The 18,111-nt window shown below is 46.2% G+C and overlaps 1 protein-coding gene across 2 annotated transcripts in view; it reads left to right on the forward strand.

The window, feature by feature from the left end:
- Window positions 1-5,981, forward strand: part of VEGFA (vascular endothelial growth factor A) — a 33,179-nt gene extending 27,198 nt beyond the window's left edge. Inside the window, exons 7-9 of one of the 2 annotated variants that reach the window (XM_084828430.1) lie at window positions 1,933-2,004; window positions 3,156-3,287; window positions 5,694-5,981. In XM_084828430.1, the coding sequence (XP_084684556.1) occupies window positions 1,933-2,004; window positions 3,156-3,287; window positions 5,694-5,715 (226 nt within the window). In that variant the 3' untranslated portion in view covers window positions 5,716-5,981. The remainder of the gene's footprint in view (window positions 1-1,932; window positions 2,005-3,155; window positions 3,288-5,693) is intronic. The other variant, XM_084828431.1, reaches the window with a different exon arrangement.
- Window positions 5,982-18,111: the final 12,130 nt, after the last annotated feature.

Here is an 18,111-nt window from a genome sequence, read left to right on the forward strand (position 1 = left end):
GCTAGCAAAAGCTGTAAGAGGCCTCTAGGAGGAAGCAGAAGGCAGCGGAGGACGGAGAAAGGAGCTTGTCCTGCAGGCACTGCAAATGCAGTTGAGTCCTGTGACATCTTCCAGCACTGAGCCAAGACCCATAAGTGTGCAGGAGGGGTGGAGCAATTCCACTGCTAAGAAAAGGCTTCAAGAGGGAAGCGATCGGCCTGGGACGGAGTCGGATTTACTTCTAGCCAAATGCTTCTGGGGGAACTGAATGGCCAGGCAGTGTTAGGGAGCAGACAGCAGTGGAGCGTTCCAGGAGCATCTGAAAAATATGGGAGAAGTGTGCTGGGGGTGGGACAGGAAGTAATTCTACTGCTCAGAAATGGCATCAAGGGGGACCTGATCAGCCAGGGCGAGCAGTAGGGAAGGGTTTCTCCAAGACAGGAGCATTCAAGAGCAGCCAAAGATAATACACAGCCAGAACCCAGAGCAGACCAATGGTGAGGAGACTCCTGACATAGTGAAGCCTTGCCAGCAGTTGCCTGCCCTTAAGTGCTGCAGGAGCTCCAGGGAGACATGCTGGGAGTGGGTGGGGAGGGCACAGGAAAACAACCCACCATAAACTGCCAAACATTCGGTCGTCTGGCGGCTGTGTGATGGCTTAGCTATGGGTTAAGCAACCCACAGTGGCTTAATCTTACCATGGGCTGTTGTGACGTGTGAACAGGCCTAGTGTATAGACTAGTCTTCCCCCAATCTGATGCTCCCCCCCCATGGCCATGGAATCATGGGAGGTGCTGTCACCCAACACATCTGGAGCAGTGCCAGGTTGGGGAAGCCTGATAGGTAGCACTAAGCCAGGTGGATCAATGGCCCGACCTTAGCATGAGGCAGCTTGCTGTTTTCCTTATTTTTAGTTGGAAGATGGAAACACGCATCCACGTCTTAGCTTTCTGTCATCTTTACAGTGGGGAGGTGGTGCCAGTTTCTTTGGCAAAGAAAGAGACTGTATCATCTCCCTAGGGGTGATAGCTAAGAAAGAGACTGTACCATCTCCCTTGGGGTGATAACTAGGTGAGGCTGCCTTGCCTCAATATCTCCTTTTACAGAAATTTGCTGCTTCACAGGTCTCTGTTGCCAGCAGGGGCCTGAGGGGCAAGCGAGATCCAGCAGTTGGTTTTATTTGGGTCAGGGATCCTCTTCTGGCATCGTGGTTAATCTGAGCTTGGCTGCTGTGTTGTCAGTGGTTTGTGAGGCAGCCCTCGTGGTGGAACAGTATCCTGGGTTCAGGCAGGCTGTAATAGTCTGGACTTCAGAGTGAGGCCTAAGAGGCTGAGTTGAGAGTTAGCGGTCTGTACTCTTCGCCATCGAATGCAGAGCAATTTTCCCTTCCTCTTGCTGCCGGAACAGCGAGTGGGTGTTGTCCAGCTGCCCCCATGGACTCCTTAGAGGTGGCCTTCTGGGGGCAGCTGTTCTGCTTGTTGAGATAAGCCAGGTGCACTGTGCAATGCACGCTTGGCTGCTGAAGGGCAATGGATACCTGTCTCTACGCACTGTCTCTTCCCAAATAATGGTGGATGGCTGGGTGCGCCTGGGGCCCTGGCGACGTCAAGGCCACTTATCGGTGAGCTCTTCTTCTGAGTGGGCAGAAGAAGCCCCCATCTCGTGGGAAAGTGGCAGGGTTGTATGCCCAGACACATTTGCGCTGGCGTGCTGTGCTTCAGCGTTGCGGCCCATCTGACCAGTGTTGTGCAGATTGTGTGAGAAGGCTAGTATGCGAGCAGTGGCGACAAACACCTTGGCCCCCCAAGCTTCCCTTCTTGATATGCTTCCACTTCTCCCCAGGGCAGATAGCAGCCGCTTCTCCCCACCCTTTCTATTTTCTTCCCTTTCCTTTCCCCCTTCTTCTTTTCTCTCTCTCTCTCTCTGCTTTTTTTTGTTTTGTTTTTCTTCCAGAAAATCAAAGCGAGGAAAGGGGAAGGGTCAAAAGAGAAAGCGCAGGAGAGGCCGGTATAAACTCCAAAACTTGTACGTTTGCATCATGTGCTTGTAGACTCTGCCCTGTCCCCGTTTTCCTCCCATCACCCCTCAAATCAAAACACCTGCTTGCAATACACCCAGTTCTAAACAAACCAACAAGCAATGTCCACCCACTTCTCCCCCCAAATTGCTCATTTGTGTCGCTGGTGGCGGTGTAGCTTTGGCGCATCAGGATCAGAGGCCTAAAGGGGCAGGGCTCCTTTTCCTTGCTTGGGACGATTCTCTCTCTTCTGAAGGCACCACCACAACAACATGAAGGGACAGGCAGGCTTATTTGTTCTGCTGTCGCTGCACCCTGCAATGCCCTTGTGTGATTCCCTCCCACTTCCTCTCTTCCCTTAATTTCCCCTCAGCTTTCACTTCAAGCCTGTCAGTGTTCTAGGAGGCTGGCAACGAGGCCTTGGCATTCATGCATGTCTGTGTCTGTGTGCGCATGTGAGGAGCTCGTGGTAACACTAACCAGAGAGGAACTAGAGGATTCTGGGGAATGTGAGGAGCGCTCTCTTTCGCTTTCTCTCTCTCCCTCTCTGCTGGATTTTGTTGGCTTTTCCCTTTCTCTGCCTCTCCCAATTTAATTCACCAAATTCTGCATTACCAGTAATCTCTCAGGTGGCAGGTCAGGAGCAGAAGGGAGATTTGAAGAGCTGCTGTTTGGATTCAGTCCCTAAGGGGGACAGATCAGTAAAACTTAAACCTGAATAGGAGTGGACAGAGCTCGTCTCTTCTCCCTTTTTGGTACAGCTGTCATCCCAGTTTTAACACTAACAGGAGTTTCTCTGTAGGAAGAGAAATTTACTGTGGAAATTTACATTTTATGCTCCTGTCTTGGGGGTCCTCAATTTAATCCAGTGAGGATCTCACAACTTCTACCTTGGCAAATTAGTCTAATGCAGGCTTTGTGGATTATGCAGTGGCAGAGAACCCATTTCTGTCTCTTAAAGCTGTTGCAAGTAAGTGTTGGAACGCCTTTGGGGGAGTGTCCACACCCCAGCAGTGCTCTGAATGGGCAGTGTTGGGCGTGTGTGGGGGCGGGGCGGGGTGGGGGCAGGGATTGCTTCAATGTTCAGGGTGTTGCATGTGTACTTTTCTTCCCGCTAAAGCGCTGTAGCTTAGACCTCTTTCCTTTTGCCTTTTTGCAGTCACTGTGAACCTTGCTCAGAAAGGAGAAAGCACTTGTTTGTACAAGATCCCCAGACCTGTAAATGTTCCTGCAAATTCACAGACTCACGTTGCAAGTCGAGGCAGCTTGAGTTAAACGAGCGCACTTGCAGGTTTGTGTCCTGAAGGATGAAAAAGAAAATACCCACACGTGTGCGACACACCCACACATACATGCATGCACACTCTGAGAGAGAGCAAGAGAGAGGAAGTTCTTACTGGCTTCTGGTGCTGATGTTCGATGTTCTCTCCTGTCTTCCGCTTGACCAGGGCAGGGGCCTGTCTAAGGTTACCTGTCTAAAGTGATGAGCTTCCTGTGTTCTGGTAGGGCTGGACTGGAATGACTGCTGATCAGGTGCTGTTAACCTAGAACGTACTCCTTGGAGAATGAGGCAGCTCGCTCCCTGCTGTTAGAAACCAGAGGGAAGGGCTCAGGGCCTTTTATGCTAGTGCACGTATAACCCAGTAAGCTGCTTATGGATGTGACATGTCCTTTTTGCCCAATATACAGAGAGCCTATCCTATGCTTTGGATTTCAGGGATGCAAGGGAAATCCCAAGTGTACTAGACTCTCACCTCCTGAAAACCTGTATTGAGGCTTTTAGCAGATTGGGTCCACCTAGGACTGAGCCATAAGATCCAGGCATGCATACTCTCCTGCTCTCTCTCTCTATTTTACCATACAGTGTGTGTTTCAGGGAAGACTGTGCGACCAGCCCTTTTCTCCTTCCTTCCGTGTTTTGGGAGTGTAATTGGAGGAGTGAAGTGTGGATAAGCATCTGGGCTAGACTACAGCTGGCCCAAATTGGAAAAATCTGATGTTAGAAGCCAAGGGGATGTCTGTGATGTATACAACCTCGAATTCTGGCTGTGCACATGTGGGGTATTGTCAGTACTGCATCTGCCTTCTGGCCACAAATGCCTGCCTACCATTTACAAAGGTTCCAGAGTTTGCTGCCTTGGAGGGTCAAACTCCATGATACATTAAATATGTAGTGTGCATCTGGCCCTCTCTTTGTTTTTTACTCCCAAGTAAGTGTGTAGAGCCGTGATCCAGATTGGGACCACAGTGCATGCCTAGAGGAAAATTAAGCCTTCCCCTACCTGCTTGTTTTCTGGAATTCACCCTTCTTTAGAAACCAGATGTGGGGCTGGGGGAGGGGAGAATTCGGGAAACACGTGGCTGCAGGGGGAAGGTTTAAGCATCCCCTACTGTTGTGCAGTGGTCCTGATCTGGACTGTGGCCCCATGTGCTTACTCGTGAGCAAAAAAAGGAGGGAGGGTCAGCTGCATGCTGGAAGACCAGTGTTTGATCTCTGAAGAGACAGCAACCGGTAGCAAAGACAAGAAGGGCAGAAGTCCATCCAGCTCTCTGAGAGTAGTGCATGTTTTCTATGGTCTCCCAGTGCAATGGAGGAACGTGTTCTCACATATACTCAACATGAGGGTGTTGGGCTTCTTTCTTCTTCGGATATTAGTGCCCGGGAAGCTCAGTTCTCCGTGGAAGGGCTCAGGATCCTTTTCTGTGTGCAGAGGAATCTTGTGAGGGGTTGTAACCCGAGTATGGGATGCCTGGTGTTTCAGAAAAGAGAGCGCCAGCTCTTCTTGAGTTACACTTCACGCTGCAGAAGCAGCCCCTGGAGAGAAACCAGACAGCTCCCTGCCCTTGACCTTTATAGTTTTCTCTCAAGCAATCCCAGAGCCACTCGAGATCATCCCTTGCCCAAAGTGCAAGGCTGCTCCCAGGCAAGGAAGGAAAAAATGATCTGGAACTGAGAGATTGTTCGCCCCATTGTCAGATTTCTCCCCTATGCAGAACAAGTGCTAATATCCAAAGTGTCTTTAAGGCAGTGCATTGGGGAGGAGGAGGAGGGCAGGTTGGACATATCAGGGCTGGCAACTGCGTAGCCATTTCGGTGTTGAAAGCTGGTTCAGATGAACTGTCTGCCTGTCACCTCTGGGGACTAATGAAATCTGGACCATAAAAGGGCGGAGGCCACTTTTCTTCTTTCTCCTGTTTCTGCCACAGACTATAGCTGCTGCGTTCAGGCACTAACCTCTGCCTCTTGGCAAACAGTGGAACGAGACACTCTGTTTTGTTTTCTTTGCCTGCATGAGACACTCATGGCTTTGTTTGGCTGCACCTCCTCAAAGACAAAATGGGAAAAGAAGGCTAGATTGGAAATGGGATGGGTTGTTTTCTGAGCATGTGTCAAGTTTGTGTATGTGTGAGCAGAGATGTGCAAGGAAACAAAAAGACAGCTTTAAAGGGGAAAGTAGCTTCCTGTTTTTCCTAATTTGGCGGGGGGGGGGGATTAGAGGAAAATGTAATGGTTTCCCTCTTCTCCTTAAGACTCAGTCACCCCTTTCACAGAGTTTGTATAGGTTCTGTGAAAAATCCATTTCAGCCCTGTAGTCCTCCTCTTGCCTCTCCCTGCCTTCATTGCATCAGAGAATCCTGCACCTCGTTTTCCACTGACAAACATAACCTCTCCCCTTTTCTCCCCTCTCTTTAACAGATGTGACAAACCGAGACGGTGAGCAGCAGAGAAGAAAGGGGGTGGGGGAACAGCCTTGGTTCTGGAGCTTGATATCTCGCCTGGTCAAAATAAAAACACTAATCCAAATGAACACTAAATGAAGGATCAGTAGAGCACAGCACTTTTTGAGTACGGACGATGGACTCCGGAAGGAACATTCCCCGAGGACCCGCACAGGATTCACCTTTTTTGGTTTTGAACTGGTTTTATGGAGAGACTTTCCTTCTCATGCTGCTAAATAATAAAGAGCCAGGGAGACTGGAGTGGTATATGTTTTGGGACTCCCGTTTCACATGAAATATATATATATATATATATATATATATATATATATATATATATATTACATATGTATGTATGTATATAAAGATATACATATATATATATATATTCTGAGTTTTAAAAACGTTGCTAACATTATTGGTGTCTTCACTGGATATACTCAACTGCTGTGGACACAAGTGGGCTACGTGGGGCATAAGAAATAAACTACGGCTGGACTTCAGTCAAAGTGTTTGGTGTAATCTTCATACTCCCGCTGACTCTCTAAAGCACGCTGGCCCACTGACCTCGATGTCCACCCTCCAGCCTTGCATGGAGAGACACTGGTACCAGAGAGGCAGCGGCAGAAGATTCCAGAGGTGGCACCTTGGAGTACTATGGGTCAAGAAGTCACGGAAATTACTCTAGACGCTGGGACTCAAGATTCCTCCCCTCAACTTTCTGCCCTGACCTGGCTCACGGCCTGCCTGCTTTGCTGGGATGTTGGTGTACGTTGTTGTATTGACCGCTGCAGAAACTTTGCTATGGATCTATGTTCTGGCCCCAACTGTGGGAAGCGGCTGACGCGAGGACTGGTCACCTTGAGGCAGCTTCACTGGAATCTGCAACCTTCCACCCTCTGTTGGCTACTTAAATAAAGGATATATGGCCAGTGGTGCATGGAAGCAAGAATGGGGACCGGTGTCTACCCAGGCGGTTGAACAGCACTGTCTGCCATCATTATTCACAGAGCTGCCACTGAAGATGCTTATGGAACATCTCTGGAAAGGGATATTAATCTAAAGTATATATGTACAATAGGTGGGGTGTGTGAGTGAGTGGCTGTGTCTGGGTGTATACACACACAACTAAAGAGGCGTTTTTATACCTGATCAGCTCAGAATTGGGTAGAGACATTTTGGGCCTTCTGGTCAACATCTGTTGAGAGCTTACTTCTAGCATTGTGGATTCATTAATATTCTCAATCTCTTGTAACATGAATGTGTCAAGACTTCGTGTGTGCTATGCTGGAGTTAGAATCTAGCATTGTGTTTCTGTCGACTATTCCACCACTGTTGCCTATCCTGCCCCATATGCTACCTTTATCAGAAGAAGTGTTCAGTTGCAACAGAAGGTTATTGAATAAGACACTAGCTGTATTCACACATTACTTGCGTGAACAGGGTAAGCAGGATGAAATGTGCAGCGGTGGGGGTCACATGCCGAGCTCCACCCCTCCTGCCCCCCTTGTCTTCGGCCTGACTGCTGAAGTGGTGAGCCTCCTGTCCTTGTAGAGGCTCCTGGCGTGGTTTTGAACCCTCAATCATCAGGCACTTCAGGACTTAACCCAAACACGGTGATGACGGGTGGGAGTGGCATGACTTTGCAGGCGGGTCTAGATGTGCTGCCGCTTTCACTATGCTTAACCCTATGCGCATTAGTAGTGTGTGAATAGCGCTCCTATGAAGCACAGACCTAAGAAAGAAGGGCCAATGTCATGTTTCCCCCATCAACTTTAGAGAATGCATAGTGAGTTTATTTGCTTGAAAAAAATGCTCATCTGGGCGAGGCCTGTGCTTTGGGGATGTCCATTTTAAGACATAAGAGATACCGAATTCCCCCACCCAACCTTGAGCGTGTACCATCTGGAAATGTAGGCTTTAGGTTAGCTTTCCCCAGTGTGGTGCCTTCCAACTGTGTTGGATTGCAAGTTCCGTCATCTCCATGGCTAGGGACGATGGGCATTGCAATTCTACACTTCTGGAGAGCACCAGGTTGGGGAAAGCTGCCTCAGGTTTACCTGCTGCTTTGTTGAATGCTCAGTGTTGTATTGTTCTGAGAACACTTGTCTGAACTGGGTAGTTGTAAATGTAGCCTTAACATGACTAACTCCAGTGATCTTGACTGAGCTGCTTTTGCACCAGAAGGTTAAGTGCATGCATATGCAGAGCTGGACTAAATTGCTGGGGCCCCAGAGTAGCTAGTATTTTAGGTCTTGGCAGTATTGCCCAACTTCTTCAGAATAAAAATCCAGTTCAGTGTGAAACTGAAGTATAGAGGGGGTGGGGGGTGTTCTGGGTGTGCTTTTGAACTTAGGCCTAGTCTACCGCCGCTATAAAATTTCAAGATTAATGTCTGATATGCATTGCCTGTTATCTTCACCACACGCAGGTTTTACATAATTGCCCCAACCGTGTGTGTGTGTGTGTGTGTGTGTGTGAGAGAGAGAGAGAGAGAGAGAGAGAGAGAGAGAGAGAGAGAGAGAGATCGTTGGGACAGTAGCAAAACCTTTGAACCTCTATAGTTGGCAAGCACGCCATGTTTATACTAGGATAGAGACTGCCTTACAATATGGGAGTTTGGGGCAGCCATCTTGATATGCACAGCTTTGGATTAATGGATACATAAATGCTCTTGGATCAGACTATAATGCTCAGTGCCTTGCAATGTAAAACACTTGAGATGCCAAAGTATCCAAACCACTAGGTGTTTCGTAAACATGCTGCTCTGGAAAGGAGCTGATAAGGTAGAAGTTTAAAGGCAACAATGTAATTGACATGCCTGAAGCTTCTTGACTTCCCCAAAGACTCAGTGGTCTTGCTTTACTGGCAAACATGTGGTGATAACAGGGCCATATTGATGGCTTGGCAAGTGCAGTGTTACAAACCATGGCTCCAGTCAGCTGGTAACTTTTTCTGCAGTCCTAGGTGAAATGTCTTGGAGGGGCTGGCGCTTCTGCACTGTGATCGATCCTGCGAGGGCAGCAGTCTTCTTTGCCCCCTGTTAATTGTACCCAGCATCTGCGACAACATCCGCTGGTTTATAAGCAGATAATATGTGGTGCGGATGTTTTAAGATTAGAAGCAGCATTGTTTCCCTTGAAAATCTATTCCTGTGTGGCTTATGTTCAATATGCTGGCGTTCAGTGTGTTAAGTGAGCGCACCTGTGTGCTGCTGCATGCATGGATCTGTGACTGGCTGGTTGGTCAAAGGTAGTCAGTGAGCTCAGCTTTGAAAATGCTGACTGCTTGTATCTTTGTGTGTGTGTGTGTGTGTGGTGAAGGGGCACATAAAATCGCCTTCCCCTGCAATAGGGGTGGGGGACGTCCTGGATTTTGTCCCCCTCCTCTCCTGCCCACTCTCCCAAAGAGATACAGCACTGTCAGAACTGACTAAGCTGGCCATCTGTTTCGCATTGCAAGCACATTTCCAAATCCATTGCTGGGGAATGTGTATGCAGCCTTTAGTGGTGGATGCAGAGATCTAGAGCCTCGTGCACAATTTCCCTTTTCTGTATGTGGAAGCTTGCTTCCAGTTGCCTTCACTGGATTGTGGTGTATGCCTGGTTCTCAGCTACAGAGGATTTTTTTTCTTTTTAAAGTTATACTTGGTCTGTGAATGCTGCCAAATGCCTGTCTGTTTACAGACAAGCAAAACAAAAACAAAAACCCTGGCCCCAAATCTTAACCACTATGAAATCCCCTCCCAGCCAATAGCAAACGTGGTATGCATTCTGTGCGAGAGTGTGTGTGAGTGAGAGTGTGTGCATGTGCACACACATGCATAACTGAAATGTATATATTCATGCTGTGTGAGGTGACAAACATTGTTCTATATACTTGTTTAATATCCCTTTTTTAAATTAGACATTAAAATAATTTAAACTAGGTATTTTTCAGTATTCTTTGTTAATATTTAATTTTACTATTTATAAGCCGTACCTCTTTTTTGTACTGTTATGTATAAATTTTTAACTCTTCTGTTCCATCCAATCTCTCCCCAATTGTTGGCAGAGTCAGTAGCATGATCAGTTATTTAATTAATATCTCTAACACCTACCCCCTACACATTCCTTTTGAGGCAAGGGTTATACATCTACATATTATATATATATTTGGTTATATGTGTGTATGTGTGTGTATATATATATATATATATATATATGTTTATGTATATGTGTAATTCGGATTAAATAGACACTACGATTTTTTATATATGTAAACTTCCTCTGCGCCCCAGAAATATAGAAAATTTTACTATCATTTTATTTATTGGTGCTACTGTTTATCTGTAATGCGGCGAGAAAGAACTCACTTGCCACTCTGGCTAATCTCAAGATTCCATATGAAGTATTTATTTTTAGACAAAAATAACAAATATATCTTTAAAAAACCACCATCTATGGCTTTTTTTGTAATAAAGAATTTAATTCTCACAATTGTTTTCTTTTTTTCTCCCCTTCTTCTGCATCTTTTTTTCTGTTTGGTGTTTTGAACTAGTTTTGGTAATTGGCTCTGAGGGAACAAAACATCTACACACTAGGTGTCAGAATGTACTGGGGAAAGGAGTGATGTCTAGACGCAATACTGGGGACATGCCAATACAGTTCATATGCTGTCAAACAAAAATCTGGATTCGGCCAAGGAGGACGTTAACACTTAGGTTGCAATCTTGTAGGGAGCAATGCTGTGCATGTTTAGACAAAAAATTCCTACAACTCCCAGCATTCCCCAGCCAGCATGGTTGGCTGGGGAATGCTGGGAGTTGTAGAATTTTTTCTGTCTAAACATGCATAGCATTGCACCCATACACGCTTACCTGGGAGTAAGATCCACTGAGCTCAATAGAGCTTACTTCTCAGTAGGGATGGACAACTCCATTGTGGCTTCTCATTTTCTATATCTTAAGTTCGTTCCATCCCATTCCACAACTTTTTAAAAAAGCAAAAACATGAAAATGCGTATGCAGTTTTGTGTGTAAGCTTGCCTAATACAGTTTTTTCAAGCAGTTTTTCTTAATATGTTTCGTATGTTTTTCACCCCATAATGCATGTATGTTTTGTACACTTTCTTGTTTGGAGAACTGCCCTGCCAAATTCTGAAAAGTGAATACCTAAGCATAACTGGGTGCTGGTTCTCATACTGATTTGGGAAGTTCTTCTTGAAACGCAAACCAATCTAAATTCTCTCCCCCATCCGTCCTGCTGAATAGACATGTATGGATTGCACTGTAAATCTATTAATTGATAACCTTTTGATATACTAAAAAGCTGCCCCTGATTTAGAAGTACTTCTAGAGATTGCAGATGGCAGGTGTTTTCCAAGATGAGCGACTGATGACATTCACAGGAGGGAAAAGCTGTTCTAGGGTGGTTCCTGATGTGACCCATGCATCAATTAAAAATGAAGTATGTGATAGTTGTCTTCATTAAAACTAGTGTTTTAGTCATGTGAAAGTTCAATCATTGTAAAACCCATATGGCTATTTCACTAAGGCAGCCTTCACCAACCTGGTACCCTCCAGATGTTGCAGTCCAACACATCTAGAAGGCACCAGGTCAGGGAAGGCTCCACTAATGTTTCCTTAATTGGGTGACAGCCAGAAGCCACCTTCAGAGGTTTTCCTGCCATGTGTTCAAGCTATGTGTGGAGCAGGAGGGGTGCACCAAGCCTGCCTATAAAACCCGCGCAGAACCTCATGCCCTGTCCCTGCTGGGTCCAACACACAGGCATCCTTCATTTCTCCATGTGATCAGGAACACAGACTATGCAGCATTCCTGATCACTTGGAGCAGGAGTGGAGAACCTGTAGCCCTCCAGATGTTCTTGGATTACAACTCCCTGGCCATTGGCCATGCTGCTTGGTGAAGTCCAACAACATTTGGAGATCCACTGGTTGCTGACCTTTGGCTTGGAAGATTCGAAGTGTAGTTGGCCAAACACATGAAGAATCTCCCTTGAGACCTTTTGCTTCACTGTATGAAAGATGGAGCCAGCAACCCTGTTTGGGGCAGAGTGGGTGCATGCAGCCCTCTCCACACATTGTTTTAACATGCAGAGGGAAACGTGCCTCCCTTGATGGCGGTTACTTGTTTGATCTGAACCGGGGCCACTGGGTGCCTGCCCTTTGACTGAGTTGTCAGTTCTTCTCAAGAGGGAATCAAATTTGACCTGATACGTTCCATCCATTCCCCAGGGTTCTCCTGATTTTCTTGTGCAATGCTTGTTTGTAGTTCCTGAATCGTCAGACTACCACGCTCTCTTAGGATGGTGAATCTGCCTACCAGTAGAAACTCTAGAGTTTCTTTCTACCTCTTTCAACCCCCACCCCCACTTCAGAAGCTCCTGGGTCCCGCTTGCCAAGTCTTCAAGATGTGTGGTATGATTTACAGATGTTTGAACTGACAAGAATAAGTTAAAATATTAGCAGCTGATATGCTGCCCCGTAGGACAATCTGCGATAAGGAGATGACAACTTTTGGGTTCATCTGCAACCTTTCTAAATTGAAGTTGTAGCCGTAAACAAGAGTATCAATGAAAAGAAAATTGGAGAGCATCATCTTCCCATCCCTATTCTCCATTTCATGATGTCTCTTTTTTTCCCTCCTCCCAACTGCACATACTGCAATTGTAGGGAATGAGGTGACTTACCTTCAAAATATAGCTTCCTTCCCTAACTTCATATGAATTTTTTTACATTGGCCTTCCCTAGATATTTATTACATTTCTATACCACCCCATAGCTGAAACTCTGGGCAGTTTACAAAAGTTAAAACATTAAAATACAATATACAAAGTTTAAAAACCATTTACATAAAAACATACAAACAACATAACTAAAAACATCTTTGATCTAAAAACAATTCTTTAAAAATCCAACAATAAAACAGCTTAAAACAACACTGCTTAAAAATAGTATACAATAGTTAGCAAAAGGAACGAGAGTTCTAAAAAGGGAAGGCCGGCCGGGATAATAGCATCTTTAATGCCTGCTTAAAAACCTTCAACGAGGTCAGCAGGTGCATTTCAATTGGCAAGTGATTCCACAACTGAGGGGTGGCAAAGGAAAAGGTCCTCTTGCACGTGGCTGCCACAGAGAGCCTTCAGAGGACCTTAGGTGGCGGACTGGAACATAGGGGAGAAGGTGCTCCCTAAGGTACCTTGGACCCAGACCATGCAAGGCTTTAAAGGTAAGAATCACCACTTTATATTTTTCTCGGAAACAAATTGGCAGCCAGTGTAAAGGTTTTAAAGCCGGTGTAATATGGTCTCTGTGGGATGTCCCAGAGACCAACCTGGCTGCCATAATTTGTACCAGTCGAAGTTTCCAAACTAAATATAAAGGCAGCCCCAGATACAACGCATTGCAGAAATCAATCAAGCCTAGAGGTTGCCAGTAGGGATGTACGAAAGGTACTTACCTTTCGGGGATTATGCTGATGGTGCAGGGGGAGGCGTTCCGTCCCTCCCCCTGGAATCCCTGCCAGGGGGGGGGAGGCGCTCCCTTCCTCCCCCCCCTGGAATCCTGGCCGACTGGCTGTGCTCTGCAGCGATTCTGCGGAGCCGCCGGCCGGCTCCGCCAGCAGCCGGACATCCGGCCGCTGGCTAGCAGGGACGCAAATTTGCGTCCCTGCAGTCAGCCATGATAGGCTACGTAAATCTTTATGTAGCCTATCACGTTTTTTTTTAAACGTGGAAATGGTGGCGGCGGCAGCCGGTCGGAAGACCGGCCGCCGGAGCTGCCGCCACCAGGAAGATCTGCCCCAGGTAAGTCCCATCCCGGGGGGGGGGGTGGCGGGCTGTTCCACCACCGATTTCGGGGGGGCGAATGCGCTGGCATTCGGCCTCCCCGAGATCCGTGGCGGAACTTTCGTACATCCCTAGTTACCAGTGCGTGCACCACTGTTGCCAGGTCCACATATTCCAGGAATGGGCGTAGCTGGCGTATCAGCCGAAGCCGATAACAGGCACTCCTCACTGTTGACTCCACCTGGGATGCCAGGAGCAGGGCTGGGTCAAGAAGCACCCCCAAGCTACGAACTTGCTCCTTCGGGGGAGTGCAAAACTGGTTGACATACCTCAGTACCTGAATTAGGACCCTTCACGATGAGCACCTCTGTCTTGCCTGGGTTCAGCTTGTTCTCCGTCATCCAGCCCATCACTGACTTCAGGCAGTCATTCAGAGGAGTCCTACCTTCCTTGGATAAAGATGATAAAGAGAAATAGATTTGGGTGCCATCAGCATACTGATAACACTCAGCCCCAAACCTCCTGATGATTTCTCCCAGCGGTTTCATGTAGATATTAAACAGCATCAGGGATAGAATGGAGCCCTGAGGGACTCCACATAATAGTTCCTTTTTTGAGGAACAACTATCTCCGAGCGGCACCATCTGGAACCATCCTGAGAGAAAGGAGCAGAACCACTCCAGAGCAGTGCCTCCAACCCCTAACTCCCTCAGGCAATCCAGAAGGATACCATGGTCGATGGTATCAACTGCCTCTGAGAGATCCAAAAGAATCAACAGGGATGCACTCCCCCTATCGATTCCCAGGCGAAGATCATCCACCAAGGCGACCATGATGGCAGTCGCAACTCTGTATCCTGCTTTGAAGCCAGTTTGAAATGGGTCCAGGTAATCATATTATAACTTAAAGACTACATTGTGGATTATAGAAATACACCAGTCATGCCATTTTTACTTTGTAATGCTCCAGTCTTCCATCCAGCATTCTGCTCCTGATGTCATCTCTGACAGGCTGAAGCAGCATACGGCCCCATTGCTGTAGAATTTTCAGACACAACTGAGACACAACTTCTGCAATGTCCTAATGTGATGTGCTGGAATTGGCAATAAGCATATCTTGAGAAGCGTGAATTCGATCAATACACCATTGATTTCTTGGAGTATAAAATCTCAGCAGGGATGATTATGGGGTCCCAGGAACTATCTACATCCCATGTCTGAATCCATATTTGGGTTAAAACGAGGTTCAGTTACTTGAATGCTGCCTTTGAAGACCATCCAGAAATGCATCAGCCAGGTTACTAACAGGGACATGCAGCCTTTTTAGTAAAACATTTATATCTTGCCTCTCTGTCAGAGATGATTAAAGTGGCTCCCAACACATATTAAAGTTAATATAATAGTCATAAGGAAATGTAAAAACAGACAAAATAATATTTCAGGAGCACCAAAACAAGTTATTTATTTCATTTAATTTTGATATAGTCCAACAGCCAAAGCTCTCTGGGCGGTTCACAAAAATTAAAACCATAAAATATATGACAATCAACCAGGATGCTCATGCTCAGATCTTGCTTCTCTTGTCTCAAAACATTGAGTAGAGAGGGACTGACTGCTGAATCCAGGAGGAAGTAAATGCCTCCCTGCAGAACAGGATGTTCCCAGCTGCCTTGAGGCTAACATTCCCTTCCTGGGGGCCATCTACATGGCACCGCTTTCAACCTTCACTCCGTTGTAACTGCGCAGCATTGCAGTTGTGAATTAGCTTCTGCTGTGGTACACACATGATTTACTATGGACTTCTCCAACAGGAAAATCCGCTGTGCCCTAACACAGAGCCATTGAAGCAAAGTAAACTGAGGCAGTCACACTGCTCTTTTTTTTTTTAACCATTATATTTAAATGTGCAGCTGTACAGGCACATGAGGGTGAGGGTGCGACACTTTGGGTTTTAGTGGCTGTTTTGTATTTTAGGGGTTCTTTTGTGTCTGTCCATTCCTCGCTAGGTAAAATGTGGGTGGTCTGCTCCTTCGTTACCTTGCCAACTGTTCGGCAGTTCTCCAGCCCGAGATTCTCGCGATGGTTCGCACACGCCTTGGCATGTGCCCATGAGAGGTACATGCCTACCCATCATTCCAAAATGGTGGCTGGAGCGAAGTTGGTCCTGGACCTTCTGCTCCCCCCGACACCCCCTGGCCCTTGGCCACTGACTCCAAAGCAGCCATTGTGAAGATACAAAGCAGCGAAAGTTTGCGAAGATGTGGTTGAAGAAATGAGCACACTTCTCCGTGCCTCTGTAACTGTGCAGCTGTGAAGGAATGGGAAAGAGTGAAGGGGCATCACAGAGTGACACAAGCACTAGGCCCACCTACCACATGCCCACCACAAAATGTGAAGTTGGTTCAGGAAAGGGACAGTCAGCTTGCAACCGTGGGAAACCCACAGCAAACCAAAAACATCACAGTCTGCTTGAGAGGGTGGTTGTTGTTCAACTCTAGTATCTAGATAGCCTGTTGGCTTCCAGATATTTTGGACTGCCATCAGTCCCTGCCAGCATGCATGGCCAATGGTCAGGAATCCTGGGACTTATAACATCTGGAGGACACCAGGTTGGGGAAGGCTGATTTAGACCAATTCCCGAGACCCATTTCAACTGGGCCCTGGTTGTGGAATGCTCTCCCAAGGAAGGTTTGCCTGGCAAATGTTACCTTATTATCTTTCCGGTGCCAGGTGAAAGCCTCCCCCCCCCCCCAGGCCTTTTAATTAATTCTTAATTCTTGATGGAATTAGTTACATGCTGCTTTTATCTGCTCTTTGTACTGTTTTTAGATGATGATGATAGAATTGTATGGATGGAATTGGACCCCAGAATAAATTCATCTTATCTAATTGCCTAAACTGATACATGATCTGTTTTGTCCAAAAAATCTTAACAGAATAGATTAAATGTGCTACCCATGCAAGCCTGTATGATCCTTTGGGCAGAGTCTTGGACATCTGGAATACTTTTAGCATTTGGGCAGCTCAATCCTATCCATGCTTATTTGGCATTAAATCCCATAGCATTCCATGGGCTTACTCACAAGTAAGTGTACATAAGATTGCAGGCTAAACTTTCAATTCTATATGCACACTTACTTGGGAGTAAGTCCCTCTGAGCTCTATGCGACCTGCTTCTGAGTAGACAAACATAGGCTTGTGCTGTTAAACTGTAAACCTGAGTTTTTCTACTCAATGCCACACAGTCTAGGCCCCATGAGCCTGCCCCCAACAGCCAAAGCACGCTCAGTAGAAAAACCTCTCATACTTCTGACAGTTCCAAGGCAAACTGATTTATTGTACACTTTTACTGAACATGTATTTAGTAATACTGCTTGCTAGACCAAGAACTTTCTGTTAATTTATTACATAACATTGCACAACATGCATTGCAACACTCAAATGCAAACCACAAGGCAACTGTTGGATATCACTTTCACTAATATATACAAAAGCACATTTCTATTCTAGTCCTTGCAATTGCTCGTCAATCTGGAACAAGAACAGAGATTACTTTAAATTGGTGTCTAGTAGCTATATCATTTCCCCCCATTTTTACTCTTGAGTAGGTGCAAAGACACAATTTGGATTGGGACCCTAGTGGAGGGAGGTTTTTTTTTTAAAGATCGGTCTGGATCAGTTCTCCTGTGCCTACTCTAGATTTAAAATGAGCAGAAGATGTAGCTGCTAGACACAGTTTTAAAGTAATGTCTGTTTTGGCCCTAATACGCCCTAATGAAATAATAAAAGCCAATAGATGTGAAGCACACTTATTAGTGAGCAAGTCTTACCAAATGCAGTAGGACTTAAAGAATTGCACTGAGCAAATACCATGGAAAGCAGGCTTACAGTGTACTTAAGGGGAACAGACAATCCAGCCAAAGCTAAGAACTTTTTTGTCCTGTGAGCCTAAGCAAGTTTACTCAAAAGGAAGTCCCACTGAACTTAATTGGGCTTACTCCCAAAGAAATGTGCTGGGGACTGCAGTCTTACATATAATAATGTGAGCGAGAGATTGAGTTAAGCACATACTAGATTCTCTTCTACTGAAATAAATGGGATTTAAGCTTTAGTTTTGGCTACATGGTGCCCATCAAATGTTGAGATTTTATGTCTGTCTGTCTGTCTGTCCGTCCGTCCTTACCTATCTTGGACTTTCCCACCTTTGTAATTCTATACAAAATAAGACCAAGCTGCATGCCCTAGAAACGTAGACTCATAGAGTTGGATGGGGGTCTTGTAGGCCATCTAAGTCCAATACCTTGCTTGCTGCAGGAAATCCAGAGCTCCAGATCCACCCCCAAAAGTTGACTATTGAGTCTCTGCTTGAAGGCCTCTGGCAAGAAAGAGCCCTGCCCCGCTCCAGGTAATTGGTTTCATTATAGAACTTCTTTTACTGTTCAGACATTTCTCATAATGTTCAACCCAAATCTATCCTTGTTCTGCCCTCTGAAGATTGCTGTCATGTAGCCTCACTCCTCTTTTCTCCAGTTTCTTCAACCTTTCCTATAGGTCTGCCCCCCATACCACTGACTATTTTTGTTGTCCTCCTCTGAATCTGTTCCAATT

This window comes from Heloderma suspectum, chromosome 1, assembly GCF_057233095.1.
Source record: "Heloderma suspectum isolate Gila_16-S chromosome 1, 16-S_ref, whole genome shotgun sequence".
NCBI lineage: Eukaryota > Metazoa > Chordata > Lepidosauria > Squamata > Helodermatidae > Heloderma > Heloderma suspectum.